The following is a 24,291-nucleotide window of genomic DNA, read 5'->3' on the forward strand; positions in this document are numbered from 1 at the left end:
TACTCATTTCCTGACTCCCCAAAGCCTGTCCACCATCTACAAGGCACAAGTCAGGAGTGTAATGGAATATTCCCCACTTGCCTGGATGAGCGCAGTTCCCACAACACCCAAGAAGGCTTGACGCCATCCAGGACAAAGGAGCCAGCATGCTTGGCACCACGTTCACATTCACTCCCTCCACTACCGACACACTGTAGCAGCAGTGTGTACTATCTACAAGATACACTGCAGGAATTCACCAAGGCCCCTTCGACGGCACCTTCTAAAGCTAAGACCACTGCCATCTAGAAGGACAAGGGCAGCAGATACATGGGAACACCATCACCTGGAAGTTCCCCTCCAAGCTACTCACTGTCCTGACTTGGAAATATATCACTTTTCCTTCACTGTCCCTGGGTCAAGATCCTGGAACTCCCTTTCTAACAGCACTGAGTGTACCTACACCACATGGATTGCAGCAGTTCAAGAAGGCAGCTTACTACCACCTTCTCAAGGGCAACTAGAGATGGGCACTAAATGCTGGCCCAGCCAGCGAAACTCACATCCCGTAAATTAATAAAAAAAAAGTATTGCCTTTCTTACCTCTAGACTTGACTATCCCAACACATTCCTGGCTGGTCTCCCACATTCTATCCTCTGTAAGCTTGAAGTCATTTATAGATTTGCTGCTTCTGTCTTAATTCACTCCCAGTCCTGTTCACCTATCACCTCTATGCTCACTAATCTACATTGGTGTCCAGACAGGTAACGTATTGATTTTAAATTTCTCATCCTTATTTTCTAATCCCTCCATGGCCTAGCCCCTCTTTATCTCTAATCTCCAGCCTCGAAACCCTCAGATATTTGCACTCCTCTAATTCTGGCCTCTTGAGCATGCCTGATTTTTATCGCTCCACCATTGGTGGCCACGCCTTCAGTTGTGCAGCGCAAAAGTTCTGAGATTCCCTCCCTAAATCTCTCCAAATCTCTACCTCGCTTTCCCCCTTTTAAGACCATCCCTTGAAAGCTATCTCTGACCAAGCTTTTGGTCATCCAGCCTAATATGCCCTTCTGTGGCTTTTGTCATATTTTGCTTTATAATGCTCCTCTGAAGCACCTTGCGACATGTTATTACATTAAAGGAAGTATACAAATATAAGTTGTTGTTATCCTTGTATTAGCTACAATTAATAGAGCTCGGTGGATCTGTTTTCCTACGGTCACATATGTTCTCCTCGGGAGATGCCTGCAAGATCGCTCTTCTTCTGCTGTCTTTCCGGTCTTGTAGAGCTAATCCCGCACTTTACCACGTGTGAGTACACCTATAATCATTGTAACTTCTTTTTTATATTTTTGGAGATTTGGACTGATGTGCTTGAATTACTTATTTGCATCCTTGTGTCTGATGACAGTGCTTAACTCCTTGAATTCTCATTTTGAATAGTTTCTGGGCTTAGAAAAGTTGTTCTGAAGTCTTCCCGGATGTCTCCAAACATCTTCAGACATTCCATCTACTTCTTAACCTTCTATTCGAAAATAAAAAAGCACAATTGTTTTTCATATTTAATTCCATAAACTAAGACCTTTTTCCCACCAATTTTGATGTCCAACCATTCAAGACGACTCATTTTGTTGCAAGGAGTATACCTTTTCATCAATCACCTGAAACAAACATGTATCAAAGACTAATGAGAAAATTTTAATTGTGAGAAAAAACCCAAGCAGACCTCTTTAGCTGATGACTTCAGTTATTTTCCTACCCTTTATATAATGACAAAACTGGACTATGCCAAATAAAAGCGAAATCCCTTTGAAATATCCTGGTTATGGTTACCTTTCCCATATGGTGTAACCATACTAGAGGGTTTTTAATTAATATATGCAAACTCTTTGACTTAAAACATGATTTATCAAGTCATCCAAATCTACTGAACATGTCACAGATTTTTTTTATCTCTTTGCAGTCTTCTGGGATAAAGTTTGCTCTTGAGATAGTGAATATTATTTTTTGACCCCATGTTTGACACTTAGTATCAGCAAACTTTAGAAGCAAAGCCCAGACTAATTCTGTGCTCACATATGCATTTCAAGAAACTGGAGCTGCTTACAGCTATCCAGGTTGACATCAGCCAGCAGATGAACTTTCCCTGGTCGGTATATGTCATTGCCTATATCACAGTATGCATTTACCTATTGAAGGAGTGTGCTGGGCGTTTTGTTACTCAAATTTGGATTGATATTATTCCAGCCTGTTTCCTTTTGTGGCTAAAATGAGAGGGGGGATCATTTCATGGAGACTAAACTGGCTTTGATGGAGGAGGTGGGCCGAAGCAACTGAAGGAATTGTTATTATCTTAAGGCAAGAAAATCATAATTTAAGAACTCTAGAATCATTCTGAAAGCAACTAAATGCTGTGGTAAGAATTTTATATTTCTCTGGAAGGATAAGCTAGGGCCAAATTCGCACTCCCCTCCTCTCCAAATTCTTTGAGAGTCTGGGTTGCCTACCTGTGCACTTGGTCTACACTAATTCCAAGGTATGAAGTTGAAAAATTTTCATATTACAGATGAATATTGGATTTATTTTGGTTCATATATTGTCTGCCAACTAAACCATAACATCCTGTGGATAGCCATGATCATGAACCTGTCTGTTCTGTATGTGGTTGTGGACTCTGTTGGAATACATGTTCATAACTTACCAAAGTGCTACACTCTGTTTTCAGCAGGAGAAGTTTTTTATGCACTAAATGAGGATGAAGTCTGTAAATCCAATGCTCTAATGCTGTTAAGGAATGCTGTAAAATTCAATCTGTCTGAGTTTGAGGAGGTGTGGCAGCAGAGTGTGCCTGAAGGCATGTCAACAAGGTTGGATCAACTCAAGGTATAATTTCCTTCAATATTTGACATTCTGTTTAATGCTTAATGCTCTGGCACTATTTCTTTGTGCTGCCCGGACCAATACTGGGCAAGTCATTCTCTTCTCTTACTTATTATCCTTTTAAAATATATTTTGCTCACTCACCACTCTTCCTCACAACGTTATTCACCCACACCTTGATAGAGAATGAGAAAACAATCTCCTCCCATGGTATTGCTAGTGTGATTCAGTGATTATTCTAGAAGAATCAGGTAGTGAATTCCTCATCCATGGTTGCTTTCTTTGAGGCTATGACTAGCCCCTGCTCTCTGTATCCTCTGATGACCAGGCCCACATCAGTATCAGATGACAGCAAATATTTCAAATAAATCTCTGTGCCTTTTTTAAATAGCCTCATTTTGGTCTGTGGATTTGTCATTTCTTAGAAAACTCATTGGCAGCTGCTTATCTCCCTGATTATTCTGTGTTTTGTAGGCCAGAAGGGAATGGTTAGGGATTCAATTAACAAAAATCACAAAATCCCTGAAAGACAAAAATTCACCAACTTTTTGGCAACATAACCATGCACCATTCCTTTGGCCTATACTTTAGCTCTAGCCTAAACTGCTCTTATTGCCTTCTGTGGTCTCCTATATTGGAATTCTTAGCCTTTGTTCCCATGTATTTTACAATGCCGCATAGTTGCTTTCAGTTTGATTCCTGTCTTCTGCCACAGCTAATACAAGCCACCACAACACTGGATTTGTGCAGTGTCAATCATCAGTGCCCTGTTCCTCCTGTCAGAAATCACCCTTTCTTCTGTCTGTCCCATCCCCTTTCATCTGTCATGAAGCTATTAATTTATATAATGGTATTAGAAAATATATATTTTTTTAAAATAGAGGTTTAGGTCTGTAGGTGTGTCTTAATTGGATTAAAGTCAGCTAGTCTGGTTGCTTTGATATGCATTTGCATTTTTTGAATAGAGCATTCAAGAAGTGGAGTGAAATCGGGCACCTAGCTAGCAGAGACCAAGCCATATGTTTATATAACTAATAAAATTGGTACTATGAAAGGGGTTTTATTGTTCGAAGAGGCTGGTGATACAATGAGAATTTACATTCAATGAGATGGACTAGGTATAAGGATGGCAGTTTTGTGTGTGCAGTGCAGAGGCAATGTAAGATCAAAGCCTGTAAGCCTACAACTGTCTTCACAGGAACCAAAGTGAAAGGAACGTCATTTTGAATTCGTATGGTGAAAATGCTTTGCCTGATGTCTGCTTAAGTCTATGGGTTGCTGTTGCCCAATGGAGATTAGTTTGGGAATTTGTTAAAAGTTATGATAGTAGTAATTTGTAGTCATGTATGTGTTTAATGTGTTGTAACTTAATAAAATGTTTCATTTAGTTTAAGGTAAAACCTCAAGAACTGGGGGTCTGATTCCTGAATTGAGTCACATCTCAAACAGACCACTTAAAATTATAGGTTATGACAGTTGTTTAAAGTTTCCCCCTGGGATTTTTAAATAACTCAGCTTTATCGAAAGGCTGTCTCATAACACATCCTTTTCCTAGACCTTTGTGTCTAATCTTGCTCCTGTGCCTGAGTTTCTACACAAATCAAAGCACAGGGAATATTTTTAGAAACTGATGAGAATTTACTCATCCTTTTTGTCAAAGGTCAGTTACACAGAGCCTGGTATTTGCATCATTCATCTATCACCATGCTGTAAATCTTTGGAGCTAGTACTGAACTGCATAACAGTGACTAAAAGCATTACATCCACCCTGAATGAAATTGATTTTTTATTCAAACCACTGTCTGTGGAAATTCTGAAAAGAACAGATATCATTGCCTCTTGATATTTCTTGATATTTTAGCAGTAATGTTTTTAAGTGTGCTTGAATTTCTGGACCCAGAAGATGTTTTGCTTCAGTTATAATAATCTCTCCCCACTCCTTTAACCCAGTTCTTCTTATCCTCCAATCTTTTATAACACTGTTACTTCATATAGGGCAGGTTGTTTATGGCACATTCACCAGTCAATGAACAGTTATATTATCCCTTCTATGTCCCAAAACATTAGTTTGAAGAACGGACTTGCAGGTATGTGTAGCCCAGCGAGAAGGAATCAGACTAAGTGAGAATGTTTTTATTGTTTGGACTATTAGCAAGTGGTTCACCAGCTAGCCTCCCAGGCATCATAGAAATTACCATGAGCAAAGCAAAACCTGCATACTGCTCCTGTTCTAGATTGAGTCCTCTGTATAAATGTGAACATCTATTAGTTAGCAATAGCTACATGTACTCCATAATACTGGCATTTTTTTTCCAATTCATTTGTTTGTGAAGGGTAAATAGAAAACTGACCATGCATTATATCGCTATCTTTGAAGCTGTGTTTCTTTTACAACAATGCATAAAAAGTTCAAAGCATAGCAGGATTTTGATAAAAGTCAGGGATTTGGAGCACTCGTGAAACAACTTTTGAGTCATAAAATAGAGAAACAAACCAATAAAAACAGACTTTTTCACGTTAATTTTTTTCTTCCCCTCCTCTTCTACTGATGTCATTAACTCCATACTGGAATACAATGCTGAGGGACATCATACTCTGCAGAAACTCACTCACGTGGTCATTCTTCATATGATCCTAGACTGTGAACATTAGCAGGATATGATATATAACTCAGTTGATATGATATCATATAACTGAGCTCATCCACTTCCAAAAAGGTGGTGATCAGGAGTGGGAACCTTGGCTGATTTCATCCCCCCCACCACAACCTAATATGGTCTAAATTTGGTTTTCAGTCTAAATTTAGTTTCCAACCAGAGAACCTAAGCTGAATTTATAAGTGTTTTGTTACTGCACATTTACTATTCATTTTAAAATGAAATTGTTTATTTTCAAATTTCCTTTCTTAATTTTGTACCTTATTGCATGTTTTTCCATATTTTTCTACTATACAGGGTGTAGCTCTTGTGGATAGAAATTCAAGACCACAAGTGATTTTTCAACTAAATGTAGAGGATCTGCCGGAGAGCACACAGGACCGTTTCAACAGCCTCTTTAACATCAGAGCGAAGTGGACTGAAGAAGATATTTCTCCATATATCCGGTGGGTATTTTTATAACTGAGCTTTTGTTGTCTAGTGTTGTTCACTGTGACTTGCTGAGTTCTGCATATTAAAAATATAAAAAAAGGAAGAAGTACATAAAACTCAACAAGCCTATCTGTTACAACAATTGTAATAATCTGATGGGTGGTGAGACTTCCATGGGCTAGTAGGAACAGGAATTTCATATTTGTTTTCTTTCAATAATTAGAATTGATCCACATCTTGCCTCATTGTCAATGCTTGTCTCTGGGGTTGCAGTTATTTCTTAGGGAATCTTGGCCTGACAATTTCAAATCTCTTTTGCTTTCATTGCTCTTGAACATTTTTTAAATTTAAAAAAAAGTGAATATAATCCTTTGCTCCAACCACCTGAGGTCAGGTGCAATGGAACAAGAACTTGTCCCAACTGCTGCTTGTTTCCCAACACTTCCCTCCAAGCTTGACTTCTCAGTTTATCTTTCCACGCCAGCAGTGACCTCCGACCCAAAGTTCCACTCCCTCAGCCTGCTGGCACTGATTTCAGACCCAGGAGCAGCACCAGCCGTACCTGCATATGAGGTATCAACATGGTAAAGCATGCATGCTAAACAGTGGAATTGGTGGCTATTGATAGAGCTAAGCAATTCCACAACTGATAGATCAGATCAAAGCTCTGCAGTCCTGCTACACCCAGCCATAAATGGTTGTTTCCTTCATTCATGAGATGTGGGTGTCGCTGGTGAGGCCAGCATTTGTTGCCCTTCCCTAATTGCCCTTGAGAAGGTGGTGGTGAGCTGCTTTCTTGAACTGCTGCAGTCCATGTGGTGCAGGTACACCCACAGTGCTGTTAGGGTGGGAGTTCCAGCATTTTGACACAGCGACAGTGAAGAAATGGCGATATACTTCCAAGTCAGGATGGTGAGTGGCTTGGAGGGGAACTTCCAGGTAGTGGTGTTCCCACACATCTGCCCTTGTCCTTCTAGATATCAGTGGTTGTAAGTTTGTATGGTGCTGTTTGGCAAGTTTCTGCAGTGTACCTTGTGCTGTCACTGTGCGTCTATGGTGGAAGGAGTGAATCTTTGTGCATGGGGTGCTAATCAAGCGGGCTGCTTTGTCCTGGATGGCATCAAGCTTCTTGAGTATTGTTGGAGCTGCACTCATCCAGGTAAGCCTTGTGCCTTATGGATGGTGGACAGGCTTTGAGGAGTCAGGAGGTGAGTTACTCACTGCAGGATTCCTAGCCTCTGACCTGCTCTTGTAGCCACAGCATTTATATGGCTTGTCCAGTTCAGTTTCTGGTCAAGGGAACCCCCCAGGATGTTGGTTGTAGAAAAATTGGTGATGGTATTGTCATCGAATGTAATGGGGCGATGGTTATATTCTCCCTTTTTGGAACTGATCGTTGTCTGGTGCAAACATTTCTTGCCACTTGTCAGTCCAAGTCTGGATATTGTCCAGGTCTTGCTGCATTTGGACATAGATTGCTTCAGTATCTGAAGAGTTGAGAATGGTGCTAAACATTGTACAATCATCAGCAAACATCCCCAATTCTGACCTCATGATGGAAGGAAGGTCATTGATGAAGCAGCTGAAGACGGTTGGGCCTAGAACAGTACCCTGAGGAATTCCTGCAGTGATGCCCTGGAACTGAGATGATTGGCCTCCAACAACCACAATCATCTTCCCTTGTGCTAGGCAAGAGAGAGCGTTTCCCCCCTCATTCCCATTGACTCCAGTTTTGCTAGGGCTCCTTGATATACTTCGTCAAATGCTACCTAGATGTCAAGGGCTGTCACTCTCACCTCACCTCTGGAGTTCAGCTCTTTTGTCCATATTTGAACCAAGGCTGTAATGAGTTCAGGAGCTGAGTGATCCTAGTGGAACCCAAACTAAGTGTCAGTGAGCAGGCTATTGCTAAGCAAGTGCCATTTGATAGCACTGTTGATGACCCCATTCATCACTTTACTGATGATGGAGCATAGACTGATGGGGCAGTAATTGGCCAGGTTGGATTTGTCCTGCTTTTGATGAACAATTAAACGACTAATGAGGAGCAAGTTCTGTGAATTTTATTCAGTCCATACGATATCAAGAAACTGCTAAGCAGACTGGCTACAGCAAAGTCTATGGACCCTAACAACATCCTAGCCATAGCGCTGAAGATTTGTGCTCCAGAACTAGCGCACTTCTAGTATGCTGCTCCAGTAAAACAGTGGCACGTAACCAACAAAGTGGAAAGTTGTCCAGGTATGTATTGATCTCAAAAAGCAGGACAAATCCAATCTGGTAATTACGGCCCTTTAGTCTGCGCTCAATAATCAGCAAAGGTGTCTTCGACACTGCTATCACTCATCAATGACCTGCTGACCAATGCTCAGTTTGAGTTTTTGCAGGATCACTTGGCTCCAGATCTCAGTCTTGGCCTAAATGTTGACAAAATAGTTGAATTCCAGAGGTGATGTAAGAGTGACTGCCCTTGACATTGAGGCTGCATTTGACTGAGTGTGGCACCGAGGAGTCCTAGTAAAATTGAAGCCAATGGGGATCGATGGAAATCTTTCTAGTATTTTGAGTCATTCCTAGCACAAAGGAAGACGATTATGTCTGTTGGAAGCCAATCATCTCAATCCCAGGCCATCACTCCAAGAGTTACTCAGGGCAGTGTCTTAGACCCAACCATCTTCATCAATTACCTTCTGTCTCACATAAGGTCCGAAACAGGGCTGTTCATTGATGACCGTGTTCAACATCATTTACATTTCCACAGATAATAAAGCAGTCTATGCCCGTATGATCATAAGAAATAGCAGGCATAGGCCATTTGGCACCTCGAGCCTGTTCCGCCATTCAATAAGATCATGGCTGATCCAATTGTGGCTTTAATTCCATTCTCTTGCAGCAAGACCTGGACAACATTCGGGCTTGGGTTGGTAGATTAAAAGCAAGTTTCGTCCCAGGCAATGATCATCTCTAATAAGCGAGAGTCTGACCATTTCCCCTTGACATTCAGTGGCATTAATATTATTGAATCCCCCACTATCCACATTCTGGGGAATCACCATAGACCAGAAACTGAACTGGATCAGCCATGTAAATATTGTGATTACAAGTACAAAATTAGAGGTTGGATATTCTGTGATGAGCAACTCACCTTCTTATTCACCAAAAACTTACCATCATCTACAAGGTACAAGTCACGAGTGTGATGAAATACTCGAGACTTGACGGGATGAGAACAGCTCCGACAAAGCACAAGAAGTCCAATGCCATCCAAGTTAAAGCAACCTGCTTGATTTGCACGCCTTCTGCCACCTTAAACATTCACTCCCTCCACCACTGGCGTACTGTGGCTGCAGTACATCATTTACATAATGCACTGCAGCCAGACACATTCTTTGGGAGCACCTTCCAAACCTGCAACCTGTACCACCTAGAAGAACAAGGACAACAGGCCTATGGGAACACTACCATCTCCAAGGTTTCTTTCAAGCAACACACCATCCTTACTTAGAAATATATCGCCACTTCGTCATCATAGCTACATCAAAATACTGGAATTTCTGACCTAACAGCACTGCCACAAGGGCTGCAGCTTCTCAAGGGCAGTTAAGGATGGGCAAGAAGTGCTAGCTGTGCCAGTGACACCAAAATCCATGAATGAATAAATAATAAGTTCCCCAGCTTCTCGGCATTGACTTATGAACCAAGCTCTCACTTCCCCATTCTCAGTGCTGAGCATCTCAGTCACCCCAACCTCAATATTTTAAAATATTTTATGCTCTCCCCATCCCCACTAGAGCTACACCTTGAGTCCCCTACCATCCATTCTTAATTAGCACATTCGTTTAGATAATATCACCAACTTTAACACCTATGTGTTCTTTTGTTCCATTGTTGTTGACATCTTTTGATGATCTGCTTCTATCTCTGCTTGTTTGTCCCTACAACCACACCCCCCCCATCCACTTCTCTCTCTCTCTCTCTCTCTCTCTCTCTCTCCGCCGCCCCACACACACACCTTAAACCAGCTTATATTTCAACTCTTTCTTGGACTCGAACTCAAGTTCTGTCGAAGGGTCATGAGGACTCGAAACGTCAACTCTTTTCTTCTCCGCCAATGCTGCCAGACCTGCTGAGTTTTTCCAAGTAATTCTGTTTTTGTTTTCATTGCATCCTTAGCTGGACTGAGAGTTGATCAAGCTCAAGTGTAGAATGAATATGAAATGAGACCAGTAGCACTGAAGCAAAGTGAATTGGGAATTGAACTAACTTGAGGCTTGAATGGATGTTGAGCACAACCAACAGTAGAAAGCATGAAGCTTGAGGGGAGATTGAATAGGCCTAAGGAAGCAAACAACAATGTATGAGATCGGAGATATTGCTTAAATGTACACATTGTTGATGTTTTTGTTCTTATTATGAGTACAATGGACACTGCCTTCCACAGGCCAAGAATTAGAAAATTTCACAGAAATTTTATTTATGGGATATAGTAGTAATCCTAGGTAGAATTGAACTCTTGTTTGTTTTGTATCTTCAAATACTTTTTTTTCTCCTGGGGACTAGTGGGAAAATGTTGGAAGGATTCACAGACTGATTATCAATCTTGTCATGACACTTTCCATGGCCAACAAGTTCTGGAGTAGGGCTTGAACCTGGAGCTTCTGTCTCAGAGGGTATCTGCTGAGCCACAAGACCTTCTAGAATTGAACTTGTTAGCTACAGAAAGAGGCATTTACCAGAACCTTTTCTTGATAAGTTCAATTAATTTGTCAGTGTGTATGAATACAAGCAATCAGTGAACTTTATCCACAACTTGCATTTAATTATTGTCTTTAATATAATGAAGCACCTTAGGATGTTTTTCTGAGAAGAAAAGTATTAATAGCAAGCCTTTGTGGGAGAGTTGAGAGGTGACTGAAAGCTTGGTCAGAGAGATGTATTTTAAGGCAGTTAAAGGGAGATTTAAGTGGGAAATCCGGACGTAGGATCAGGGTGTTTGGAAGACTGCCAACAATGGTAGAGGAAGGCCAGATGCGGAGAAAAACGGAATTAAAAATATAGGGAGAGTATGTGAGGCTGTGGGAGTTTGCAGAGTTATGGTGAAATGAGGTCAATGAGGAATGTGAATAACATTTGGATGAGAAGTATATTGATTGACTTTGCGGTTTTGATCTGAGGGGCTTTTTTAATCACTGGGTTTGCTAGCGGTTTCACATATTTCACATCTTGTCAGCTATTTCAAGAAACAGTTGGATAGTCACCATGACTCTTGCTCTGTTTTCCTATGTTGTGCAATTCATGCAATGCAATCCTATAAAAGCTTTCAAAGAGGGTTTTGGCAGTGCCTGGTAAACAATTGTAGAAGAATGGACCATACTGCTTGCTGTCTTATGCTCATTTTTTTCAAATTCTATATGGCAGTTTGATGACTTTTGTTGAGCTGGATATTTAAGATGGAAGCATTTCAATTGGCTGCAGTGCACAGTGGCTAGAGAGCCAAAATCAGCTTACCTTCCCACTGTTGATAACTATTCCCTGGCCAGAATTTGACGCGGTAGTAGCGGATACACACCTGACCCGAAAAACCATAAAATCGTGTGGGAAGATGTGGGTGAGGTCTCGACTTCATCACGCACTCCTCATGCAATATTATGGTAGATGGGCACGTGCGGAACTAGGAAGCGAGTCTGCCAACAATTAATCAGCCACTTAAGGCAATTAAAAGTGCAATTGAAAGCAATTTTACGTTGCCCGTTTGGTTTGCGGTCGTCACACAGGCAACATGGGCAGGCGGCCAACACAATTTTTCACTTTTCTCATCCAAGGGCTGGATAAAAGGGGAGCAGAGCGTTGGCTGTGTGAGTTGTTAGGAGTTCAGGTCAGAGTTTGCTGCTGGTTTACTGCTGAGATTTCAGACCTTTTCCTGTGGTTTCTGCTGAAGTATATGCTTTGTTTTGAGGACTCTATTGTTTTGTCAACTCTCTTGGAGGACTTTTGCTGAGTGCAGCCTTCAGTGCACGGGACAGTGCCACCTGCATTTCAGCAGCTGGGGATTGTTTACTCCAATGTTGGAACCTCCTCTGAGGGGGAAGAGAGGGACAGAAGGGAGGAGAGGCCAGGTGTCGCAGGGAGAGACCTCTGGGAGGAGAGGCGCAGGCACACTGGGTGCAGGGCCAGCCGGGAGAGCAAGGTGGAAGGGACCGCAGAAGACACCACTATCCTGCTGCCAGAGTGTACAGGCAGTGATCCAGCTACCTCAACATTTGAGGTCCAGTACCGCAGGAAGTTCCACCTTTCTAGGGACATTATGACATCAAATGCCAGATGATTGGGCCGGAGGTCACCTCCAACTGTGTGGGTGGGCACCCAATGCCAGTGGCTCTGAAGGTCACAGATGCCCACCAATTTTTTCGCATCCGGATCTTTCCAGGGGTCAGTGGGGGATCTGTGTGGAGTGTCTCAATCAGCTGTCCACAGTTGCTTCAAGCTCATCACTGCTCTTGTTCAGACAGGTCCTCACATTATGGACAAACCAAGCCAGCTAGGCTGAGTGAGCCAGAGGCTTTGCAGCTATTGCTGGGTTCCCCTGCGTTCAGGGTGCCATAGACTGCACTCCTGTGGCCATCAAGAGTGTCAGCGGGTCAGCCAGGTGCCTTTTTGAATAGCAAGGGTCCATGAACGTGCAGATAATATGCAACCACAAGACCAGATTCTGTAAGTCTGTGCAAGGTACCCTGGCAACTCGCATGATGCATACATCCTGTAACACTCCCAGATGCCAAACCTGTTTGTGGCTGTAGCTCGGCTGGACGGTTGGCTGCTGGGTGACAAAGGATATCTCTTGAAAAGCCACTCTGGCACCCAAGGCCAGAGGCGGAAGAGAGATACAATAGGAGTCATATCTCCACAAGGACGATGGTTGAAAGGACCATTGGGCTGCTGGAGATGAGGTTCTGCTGCCTGGAATGATCAGTGGGTGCACTGTAATATCCTCCAGAGAGAGCATCACTTATTGTTGTTATGCAGAGTGCAGGAGACAATCTGGCACTGGCGAGGTTGAGGGGGGGAGCTCACTGGAGGATGACGATAGTGAGTCAAACTCAACAGGCCTCAGAGGAAGGCTCTACTGATGGATCTGATGAGGATCCTGGGCAGGCACAGGATGAGGAGGTGGAGGCAGACTTAAAGGACCTTTAGGGAGACAGGGAGGCCTTGATTCAATGCACCATCAGCTAGGCTGCCAAAGGATGGGTTTGATCTCATGGCAAGGACGCTGCCTCCTTACCACAGATTTCTGAGGAGGCAATCCAATGTCAGCTCACAACCTCTGTAATAAAGTTTGCTGCCCCTGCCAGCTATCAAAAGGCACTGATGAGGCTTGCACCTATGGAAAACATGAAGGATACTTAGAAACAAAATCTTGATTTTTATCTTTACCAGAGTTGCAGACATGGAACATAACATAATATGGTTGCTACTGTCACACAAAAAAAAAATACATAACATCGACAAAATGAAAGAATGTCACCCGTGACAATCCCATCCTGTGCTCACAGTGTCTTAAAGTTACGCTTGCGAGTACTACATTTTGGTGCCCACCCCGGAGGCAGATTGCTGACTGTGTCGGCCCTGGTGACCTTGGTGGTCCTCCTTTCGCTGGCGGGGCCTGAGCAGGCTCTGTTCAAGAAGGTGCGACCAGCGACGTGGCTGGGCACTCAGTCACTGGCAGAGGGCTGGAGGAGCTGCCGATTTTGTCCAGAGCGCTGTAGGAGGCTCCTGCAGAGATGACAGGCAGCTCATCCACCAGCGTGAGGCACATCTGGACCTCCCTGCTCAGCAGAGAGACTAGGTGCCCTATCCATCTCTTACACTGGCAGTGACTTCCTGAGGCCACAACAATGTGGGCTTGCAGGTCCGAGTGCAACCCCAGGAACCCCTGATTCTGTTCCTGGAGCTGCGTCTCCATGAGAGTCGCCACTCCCTTAACAGAGGAGGCTGTGCGCTTGATGTTCAGGGTCAACGCAGTGCTCAAGCTCCACCATGACAGAGACCATGGCATGCAGATCCTCAGGGATCTCTGCCAGATCTTTCCACACATCCTGCTGGACATTCAGCACCTATTGCCTGATGGATGACTCCAGATTCTCATCATCATCGGCCTTGGACTCTGCATCATCCTGGTCTCCAGCAGCCCTCCAATAGCTGGCACCCTGGGCACTCTCTGCCTCCACCAGCTCCTCATGTGAGTGTGCCATGCCCTCCCCACAACCATCTGAGCCGGCAAATTACAGTCTACTTGACACCCTTGTGTCTGAGCTGATACCTGGTCGCGAGACAGGGTGTGACGCAGGTGGATCTGTGTGTGATTCCTTCTGCAGTGTCAACTCGGGGTCCTGGGTGCCTCTGGAGCATGGAGCATTTGAAGAAAGAAGATAATATGTCAACGGTATCAATCATCACATATTGACTCTGCATGCTAGGTGTCCTGGTGAGATATGGACAGCAGAATCATGATCCATTGTCATTGCTGGATCACAGGGACTCTTGATTAGATGTTATCTTTTGAGATGAGAGGACTCTACATTGTTTGCAGTCTCCGCCTGTCCTGCATCTGTCCACTGGATTCTTACCTTCCTCCAAGACGCCTCTCCACAACCTGATGACCCTGGTGCGTGCTCACACTTGAGCTCGAGGGCATCCATCTCTCATTTTCTCAGGATGAGCAGGTTGGCCATCCCACCACCTGTTCTTACGCACTCAGCAGCATTATGGCTTCTCTTCTGTATGGACAAAGGTCCTTTCTGTCTTCTACCTGCAATACCGTACCAGGCCTGCCACTGCCCCCACCCCCGGGAAGCAGGTTGCCATCATATTTGCACACCTGACCCTTATATGCACCTAGGGCTACAGGTCTGATCTCCCAGCCTTAGCAGGCACAGGTATATGTGCCTTCTGTTATTATGAACCTTACATCCCTGAGCACCATGAAGCCACCCTTCAAAACTTCTCCACACAGTAGCATGCCAAATCAGTACTGTCCCTTGCTGAGTGCAGAAGATCATTAAACCATTTTTGGAATTGAATCCAGGTACGGCACACTATGTCGTGCTCACTGACCTGGCCTGCCACCTCTACCCAGGCCTCCTTCGTTTGGTGGGCTTCCTCTTGCCATCATGCGGCTTCAGGATGTCCCGCCTGGCACTTACTGCCTCCACGAGAGTGCGCAGGCACTCATCTGAGAAGTGGGGTAGAGTGCCCACCTGCATTGCTTCCCACCTGGCGTGTCGAGCGGTGCTGATACCATAACAGTAGCTTATATTTGGCCAGCATCCTGTGCCTCTTCTGGAACTCCTGGCAGTCTTCAGGGTGCTGTATCAGCTGATTTAAAAACACCCTGCTTGGGTCCCCATTGGGCCCAGTGCCTGCCACGCTTCCACCCCTGCTGGCAGCCCTTCTCCAATGTAGGGGCACGTTTCACGCAGGCCGGTCTTGAATTGGCCAGCCAACGTGAAATCGTGTTGTTTCGACGTTCCTGGACAGGAGCAGAAATCACGGCTGCTTCCAGCACTGCTGACCTTGTGTGCCCAACGGGCATGAAATTCAGGCCTGTAACTTTTTCTGGAAGGTTATGATTTGGAGGTGAGGTCAATGTGGCAGTGTCTATTTAGCCAGCAGTAGTAGATAGGCAATTTAAGCTCAAATAAATGTAAATTAAGCAGCATACAGACAGTGCGATGAGAGCTTATGTATGGACTCCCTGCTGTGAGTCCCTCTTGGCTAGTGAGAGGAGGCGGCCTCACAGTGGGTAACATCATTTGTCATGTGAACTCTGCCTGAAAGCAGGCCCTTGGCTCATTATCTGCTGAAGCTTCATCTGAGTCACTTACTTAGCAGCTTTTGTCAGTGGTGATTTGCCAATACCTTCCCTTCCAAGATGCAGAATGAGGATGCTGGCCCCAAGCCTATTTCAGTTAGAGCAGGAAGTGAACCCGGGCTAGTGGTATTATGTACCACACGCTAGCTAGACAGCCAACTGAGCTAACCAGCCCCTATCACAGTGGGAGGTTGGAGCATTGTTAATGTTCAGGCAGCAAATGGCAAAACTGCTGTCTGTACCTATCTCAGCCTTGCCATCGAATGAAGAAATCATGGGGACGGATGTCTCCGATGACTGGTGAACCTTGCATCCGCTCCATGGGTACTAATGGCAACTGCAGTGCCTCTCTGCCACTCCATCAGTCTGGCCCTCAGCAGCACTCCCACTGGTTTCACAGTGGAGTCTGCCAGCCTCTGAACCATGAATTCCTGCACTCCCATTTTGAAAACCCATCTGCCATCCATAATTAGATGGAGAACATGGAGACGGCTTCTTAATTGGTTGCTTTGTGGAAGATTCCTCCTGTTGGTGCACTTTGGTCCCAATGCCAGCAACTATTCTAAAAGCAGAAGATCCCACCCAACGTTTTAGGCCGATGACCCATCAAAACTGGAAAAGTTAAGAGATGTAACTGATATTAAGCAATTAGCGAGGCAGGGAAGAGGAGAGGAGATTAAATGACAAAAAGGATGATAGTGCAAGGTAAAAATATGTGGTAATGGAACAAATAAAGAAAGAAAAGCTGGGTCTTGAGGAGGTAAACAGTGAGAATCACAGAATCAGGTGTACAGGATACTTTACATCCACCTCAGGGCAGACAGGATGTCAGTTTAATGTTTCATCTGCAGGTCAGCACCTCTGTCAGTACAGAGCTCCTTTAGTGCTACACTGGGGTGTCAGTCTAGGCTATGATCTCAAGTATCTGGAATGGGACAAACCCACAATCTTCTAATTAGGTTAGATTGCTAGCACTTATTGATGGCTCTCATCTATTATTTATCCAACTTGCTGTTTTATGAGTATACAAATTGGCTGCCTTGTTTACTCATGTGACAGTGGTAACTAAACTTCAAAAGTAACTCATTGGCTGTGAAGCACAATGGGATGTCCTGAAGATTAGGAACTTATTCTATAAATCCAAATTTGTTAATTAATTATTTGAGAGAGAAGTCATTTTAAGTTCTGCAAACCAGTTGTTGCTTACCCCTTTGACTTGAGTTGCAAAATTTCAAGTGGCCTTTTTACTCCAATTGGATACTAAGAAAATTGCATAAGTTTCACAACTTTATCTAGGTCTAATTGTGAACTAATAATCAACTCCTAAGTCTGTTCAGACAGACAGACAGAAATCCTCTTTTCACAAAACCTTCCTGGAGGAAGGCTTTCACTTAATAACTGTAATAGTTAACTATTTCCTATGCTGTTTCTGTATACATTCAATCATTAGTGGCATTATTGGAAGGAAGTTGATGTTTGATGTAAGCACCAGTTCACACATTCCCTTACCCACAAACACTTAATCCCTCAAGACATCCCTTTCTACATTAAGATTTGCACTAAATGAAACGGATTAAGAATGAATGACCCTCTTAGTTTCAGTTTGGTGAGAAAGATGGGAATGAAAGATACATAAATCACCAATCATTATACACTAGTCAAATATAATAAATATGTGCTCCATTGTAACAAAACTTGGTTATGTCTGAAACTAAGTAGTGCTAAGGATGATGACCCAATCCTGAACTCTGATGGATTTATTTAGCAATGAGGGCCACTCTAGCTACTGCTGCACAGAATTCCCACTAATGTGGCACATCTTCCATCAGGCCTGAATTGCAAATTCCGCAGAGCACAGAAAACCCATGGAAAACTTAGCAACGTTTCTTAGGAGGTAGATTTGTAAACTATTCCTTGTTCAGAGTGGTAATGTCACAGGATTAGTAATCCAGAAACCCAGGGTAACACTCTGGGGACCAAGGTTCGAATCCCACCACGGCAGATGGTGAAATTTGAATTCAATAAAAAAAATCTGGAATTAAATGCCTAATGATAACCAGCAAACAATTGTCAATTATCGTAGAAACTCATCTGGATCACTAATGCCCTTTAGGGAAGGAAATCTGCTGTCCTTACCTGGCCTGGCTTAAATGTGACTCCAGACCCACAGCAATGTGATTGACTGTTCAATGCCCTCTAAAAAGGCCTAGCAAGCCACTCTGTTCTCAAGCGCAATTAGGGATGGGTAATAAATGCTGGCCTAGCCAGTGATGGCCCCATCCCATGAATAAAAAAAGTATAAATGTCAAGATGAACTTTTCACCATAATTTACTTCCCTACATTTTAATTCTTTAGCTATATTCATTCCCCTCCCTGGAAGGATAACTGAGGTTCTTTTAATTTTGGCTCTGTTAATATGATTTGACATAACAGGACTTGTACTCCAATCAACTTAAAACTCTGATTAATCTCTCATTTTAACAGGGGCTTATGTGCAGAGAAGCAGACTATTGGAACTCTACTGACAAAATATGCTCGTTCATCCATGCAGAATGGTGTGAAAGTGTTTAGCTCCAGAAGGCCAGTCTGATGATCTATTTGAATACTTGAAATTCATTGGAAGAACGTTTGTCGCAGATGTTCACTCGAAGTGCTTATGTTCCCCTCAGTCTATCCTCTATTTATGGACTTCAAAATTGTTTCATAAAAGTTTGTTTCAGAATGCAGATACTATGTTTCCAGTTTGTTAATAAAATTGAAAGGTATATTTTATGAGGAAATCAGTAGAACCTAAAATTACATTGTTGTTAATTCTGTCACGGAGTAGGCTGTTACTTTGAGCTCTTGTAATGGGTTATTGTACTACATGTTACATCTACAAAAACTACTTTTCCTTTTAAAGTTTCAGTGCATTTGTAGTTGTTATTTGTGATGAAGATCTCAGTCTTTGCATATTCCTTAGATTTTTTTTTATTTGTTTATGGGACATGGGAGTTGCTGGCTAGTCCCTAATTAAAAGTCAACCACATTGCTGTGGGCCCATGTAGGCCAGATCAGGTAAGAACAGCAGGAATCTCTGCAGTTTCTTCTTCCTAAACCAGAAATGCTGAGACCCATTGAAGTGCCACTACTGCTGCTGTAGCTGATATCATCTAACTTAGTGTAGCCCAGGAATTGTGCCAGAGACCTTCCTACTCAACCATTCACTGCTTTACGCTTTCAAACTCTGTTTTTCTACAAAAAAATAAATATATTGCCAAGTTAGGAAGGACTGAAGCCTTTGTTTAATAGGTTGCATTTTATATATTCTAGTTATTACGTAACAAACTTAAGCCCTAATATTACCAATAACCATTTCTCAAGTTGCTGTTGATCAATAAAGCTGCAGGTGAACCTTTTCATATCTCTCCTGCTTTCTATAGTCTGTAAATTACTTTTCATACATAGACAGAAACACTGCTTATGGTTGCCAGACACCTTTCCTAAAAAAAAAAGCTAGCGAACTGTAAGCAGAATTCATATGGCTGAAAATAGGGCATTAACTTTTAGATTGGTGAAGCATCAAATGACCGAGGTGCCATCTACTGGTTTTCCCTACAACAGAATCAGAAACTGACTTCCAGCTAAAACGAGGCATATTTCCTGCAGAATAAAATACGATATAAACTGCTAATTCATATTAGGTGCCGATATTTACCAAGCTTAACCTTGTGATTTATACTAAACCTTCTCATGTATCATGTGCTTGACTCTAGCATTAATTTGTTATAAGGAACCCTGAGCAAGTTAAATGGTATGATGCCTAATATTCACTCTTGCCTTTTGATAGATTGGTTGAATTGCATTAATACTTGTGACAGTATTTTCTGTTTATTAATGATCAGTAATCAAACTTAACTGATTTTCACCAATGTTGTTTTAGCCAAAAATTTTGTGATGCCAGAAGTTTAAAAATAATGCTCTCAATTAATCAATAAAAACAGTATTTGGAGAGAAAAGCACTATAAAGTCGGGACAGGAGGAGAGGGAAGGACAAGAATCAGGAAAGGCAAAGAGAAGAACAAGAGTCAATACAGGCAGGGAAGCACACGAGTTAGGACAGGGTAGAGAGAAGCATGAGATTTAGGATAAGCAGATAGAAGAACAAGAGTCTATAGAGGCAGACAGGATTAAGGGTCAATACAGATAGAGAAACAAGAACCAGTCAAAATAAACTAATTTCTCCTATAGAAGCTAGTTGTATTAATATTCTAACAGCTCGTGTGGAACATTCAACTGTGCTCTGAATACCCTTAAAGTCTGTTGGTCTTGTTTTGATTATCAACAGACATTAAGTAGGCAGCAGGCAATTGATCATTAATGCCACCCACTGCAAGAGGCCCAAGTCATTTTAATAGTTGTGCTTCACTTACAACTGATTGGCAAGTTAGAATTCTGATGGCTCCATCATGCAGCTGAATTGGCTTTTGCCACTTGAAAGAGGAGAGTGGATTACAAAAAGAGGCAGCAAGGAGAAAATTATTGTGACCGTTTCTAAAGCAGCCTGCAGTGGCTCCTGTAAGTACCACTGATGCGATTACTCTTATGTCTTCTCCCAATGGATGATTTGGGTGGTATATTGAAACCTGAAAATTGTATTGGATCCTATATCGGTCATAGTTCCTGCTTTGCATGCTTTAATGAGGTGCCTTCCTGTTTCTGTTGGGTACGCTGGCAGTCCATTTTCAGAACTAGTTGTAACAGTGGCAGACAGATTGGAAACTGAGCAGAAAGTTCTAAAACTTATACTACGACCTCTGCTAGCCTATGCTTATGACTTCTGATTTTACTATTATGCAATACAGTAGCATAATGGTGTTACTGGATTACAAATGCAGAAACCTGGACTAATGGTTTGGACACAATTAGCATCACAGCAGCTGAGGAATTTCAATTCCGTTAAATAAATAAATTAGAATTCTGTGATAGTACCATGAAATTACCACAGTGTGATAAAAAAGAACCCATCTGATTCAGTATTGTCCTTAATCCAGTCTGGTTTATATGCAATTCCAGACCTACAGCAATGTGTCCTCTGAAATGGCCCAGCAAGACACTTGGTTGTATCAAACTGTGACGAAAAATTTAAAAATAAACAGGATGGGTTGACCTAAGTACCGCACATGACAAAAGCACACCTAGCCAGTCAAATCTTCAAAGGCCTCCTCACCAACATCTGGGGACTTGTCTTACAGACTTGTCAAGTAACAGTTGATATCTGTTAGTGTTGAGGATTTTATAGTTTTGACAGCTGTGCCTTTGTCATGGTCGGTGCCTAGATCGATGCTGAGTGGTCCGTCTGGTTTCATTGCTATTGTTTTTGTAGTTGTTTGATGATGCAGTTAATAGTCAATCACATTGATGTGGATCTGGAGTCACATACAGTCCATACTGGGAAGGACAGCAGATTTCCCTCCCTAACAGACATTAGTGAACCAGATGAGTTTTTATGACAATCTGTTAGTTTGATGGTCAGCATTACTGATATTTATTCCAGATGGTCATTGCCTGGCCCTTGTGTGGTATGAATGTTACTTCCCACTTATCAGCACAAGCTGTCTGTTGTCCAGATCTTGCTGCATATGGCTATGGACTGCTTCAGTATCTGAGGAGATGTGAATGGGACTGAAGATTATGTAATCATCAGCGAATATCCTCACTTCCAACCTTATGATACAGGGTAGGTCATTAATGAAGCACCTGAACATGGTTGGGCCTGGGAAACTGGCTTCAGGAACTCCTGTGGCTGAGGTGATTGGCATTCAACAACCACAGCCATCTTTGTACTAGGTATGACTCCAACCAATGAAGAGATTTTACCTGATACCCACAGACTTCACATTTGATGAGGGCTGCTTGATGGTACACTCAAACCTTAGCTCTGGAATACAGCTCCTGTCCATGTTTGGAGCCGAGTGGTCCTAGTCCATCCAAAACTGAGCATTGGTGAGTAGGTTATTATTGAGGAAATGCCATTGGATAGCATGTTGATGACTCCTTCCATCACTTTTGTTATGGACAGGGCAAGAGAGAACTACTGAAATCCCTGTTCCCTTCCCTATTGTCCTTAATCAGTAAACTTTTGATAGGGGTTAAAAAACACATATACACATCTTGCTGAGTGTGTGGACAATTTGAAAAACCAGCAGCAAGTTTTTGTGGGTTTAAATAAAAAGGATTGTTTATTTATACACTCACCCCAAAATCTAATGTTACGACACTCACTCACCCAGTCACGCAAACAAACAACTCGAGGAAAAGAACAGTTGTAAAGAATAGTTCACTTTTACAGCTTATAAACAAATGAATAGTTCATAATTCACATGATTGACTTCTTCCAGAAAACACATGATGAGGGCCTGATGAAGAAAATGTCTTCATTCCTGAAGGGTAGTTTAGACAAATTCAACAGCTGGAGTCATGTGCCAAAATGTTTTTCAGAATTCTCTTGAAGGGATGAACTTTCTGCAGGTCACGAAGTTAGTTACTTGTAGTTTTGGTACCAGATGGTAAGTTTGTTGTATTGGTGGACCCGGAAAGGAACAGGCTCGGAGATCTTACACTGTTACAGTCTTTGGTTCTTAAGACATGTATGTTACTGCCTTTTCTGCTGCTGCTATGCCTTTCTGCAGACAGCACTTTAAGATCAAAAAGGAGACAAACATGGCTGTCCTACCATGACACTTCTCACAGCTCCCTTTACCAAATATGGTGGTTGCCTTAGATGGATTTACCACATCCTGGTTTATTGTTTTAAGACATTTGGAGGATCGTTAATACATCACCTTCAAGTCCGTATGACTCTTCATCAGTCATACAGATTCGAAATGTTAATTCTGTCTTCCTCGCCACAGATGCTGTCAGACCTGCTGAGTTTTTCCAGCTATTTTTGTTTTTGTTTCAGATTTCCAGCATCCGCAGTATTTTGCTTTTAATACGTCACCTTCTTTGTTTCAGAGACCAATTCATTTCAGGAATGTCTTTTTGATAGTCTTAGGGTATGGGTAGTTAACACCTCTTAGTCTGGAATGTATCCTTTTGTCTTTGCGAGACAGTGTGGCAGATTTTGAATTCACAGATCAGGTCAAATGGCCTTTGGCAGCCATTTTTTGCAGCACATATTGTCCATTTTGAAAGAAAAGTCTGTTCTAAAAGATTCCACACTGAGTAAAGTTCATATTTTAAAAGTTACGTATATGACATGCCTTTACTGGCCATGATGCTTTGCTGATGATTGAGTGTAGGTTGGTTGGCAGCAATTAGTGGGTTGGATTTGTTCTGTTTTTGATGGACATGACATGCCCAGACGATGTCAGCTAGATGCTAGTGTTGCAGATGTACAGGAGCAGCTTGGCTCAAGGTGCGGCTAGTTCTGGGGCAGAAATCTTCAGCACTACAACCTTTTCTACCTCCAATTCATTCAACTGTTTCTTAATATCATGTGGACTGGATTACACTGGCTGAAACTTGGCATCTGGGATGGTGAACCTCAGGAGGAAACATGGAGAATTATCCACAGGACACATTTGGCTGAGGACGGTTGGCAAATGTTTCAGCCTTGTCTTTTGCACTCACATGCTGGGCTCTGCCATTTGTAGGGTGGGGGTGTATATACAGCCTCCTCCTCTGGTAGTAATTTAATTGTCTGTCATCATTCATGAGGATGAGACAGGAATGAACAGCTTTGATCTGATCCATTGGTTATGAGGTCACTTAACGTGACCACTTAGCTCTGTCTATAGTGCAGTAACTGGATCTGTAGTCACTCTCTCCTGTCAATCATGAGACATGTGATGTAATGCTTAGGTTCTGACCAGTGAGCTCTTAGTGTGGGCAATCTGCGGGATGGGGCTTTTCCATTGAGAGATCTGGTTGAGCATGCAAGCGTCTCTGTAATGAAGTTTAACTGTTTCTTGATGAAACCAATCTACCCCAGAGTCATCACATTTGACGACGAGAATGGGATCAGCTTTGACTACACCTCACACTGTTACTGTGAGTAAATCAAATTTAAAAAAAAAAGAAACCTACTTACCAACCCATATGATGCTAATATTGAAGATTGGAGCCAGGATGTTGAGCGCCTCACATTTTACTTTGTAGCAAATGAAATAACCGCCCAAGAAAAGCAGAAAGCAATCCTCTTAAGTGTGTGCGGCAGTAAAACATATAACTTGATTTGTGAAACAAAAACAATTCCGTTGAAGGGTCATTCGGACTCGAAATGTTAACTTTGCTCCTATCTGCAGATGCTGCCAGACCTGCTGAGTTTTTCCAGGTATTTTTGTTTTGGATTTCCAGCAACTGCAGTTTTTTGCTTTTAACTTGATTTGTAACCTGATTGCCCCGAGCGCGCCCAACTCCAAGTCATATAGTGAATTAGAGGACCTAATGAAAACTCACTTCCAGCTAAATGCAGCACTTTAAATTC

At 42.6% G+C, this 24,291-nt stretch overlaps 1 protein-coding gene across 2 annotated transcripts in view; it reads left to right on the forward strand.

Annotated features, from left to right (window-relative positions):
- The window catches only part of dscc1 (DNA replication and sister chromatid cohesion 1), a 56,000-nt gene extending 36,781 nt beyond the window's left edge, over positions 1–19,219 (forward strand). The window contains exons 7-9 of one of the 2 annotated variants that reach the window (XM_041189058.1): positions 2,706–2,863; positions 5,815–5,963; positions 18,306–19,219. In XM_041189058.1, the coding sequence (XP_041044992.1) occupies positions 2,706–2,863; positions 5,815–5,963; positions 18,306–18,411 (413 nt within the window). In that variant the 3' untranslated portion in view covers positions 18,412–19,219. The remainder of the gene's footprint in view (positions 1–2,705; positions 2,864–5,814; positions 5,964–18,305) is intronic. The other variant, XM_041189059.1, reaches the window with a different exon arrangement.
- The last annotated feature ends 5,072 nt before the right edge of the window (positions 19,220–24,291 follow it).

The sequence above is a fragment of the Carcharodon carcharias genome, chromosome 6 (assembly GCF_017639515.1).
Source record: "Carcharodon carcharias isolate sCarCar2 chromosome 6, sCarCar2.pri, whole genome shotgun sequence".
NCBI lineage: Eukaryota > Metazoa > Chordata > Chondrichthyes > Lamniformes > Lamnidae > Carcharodon > Carcharodon carcharias.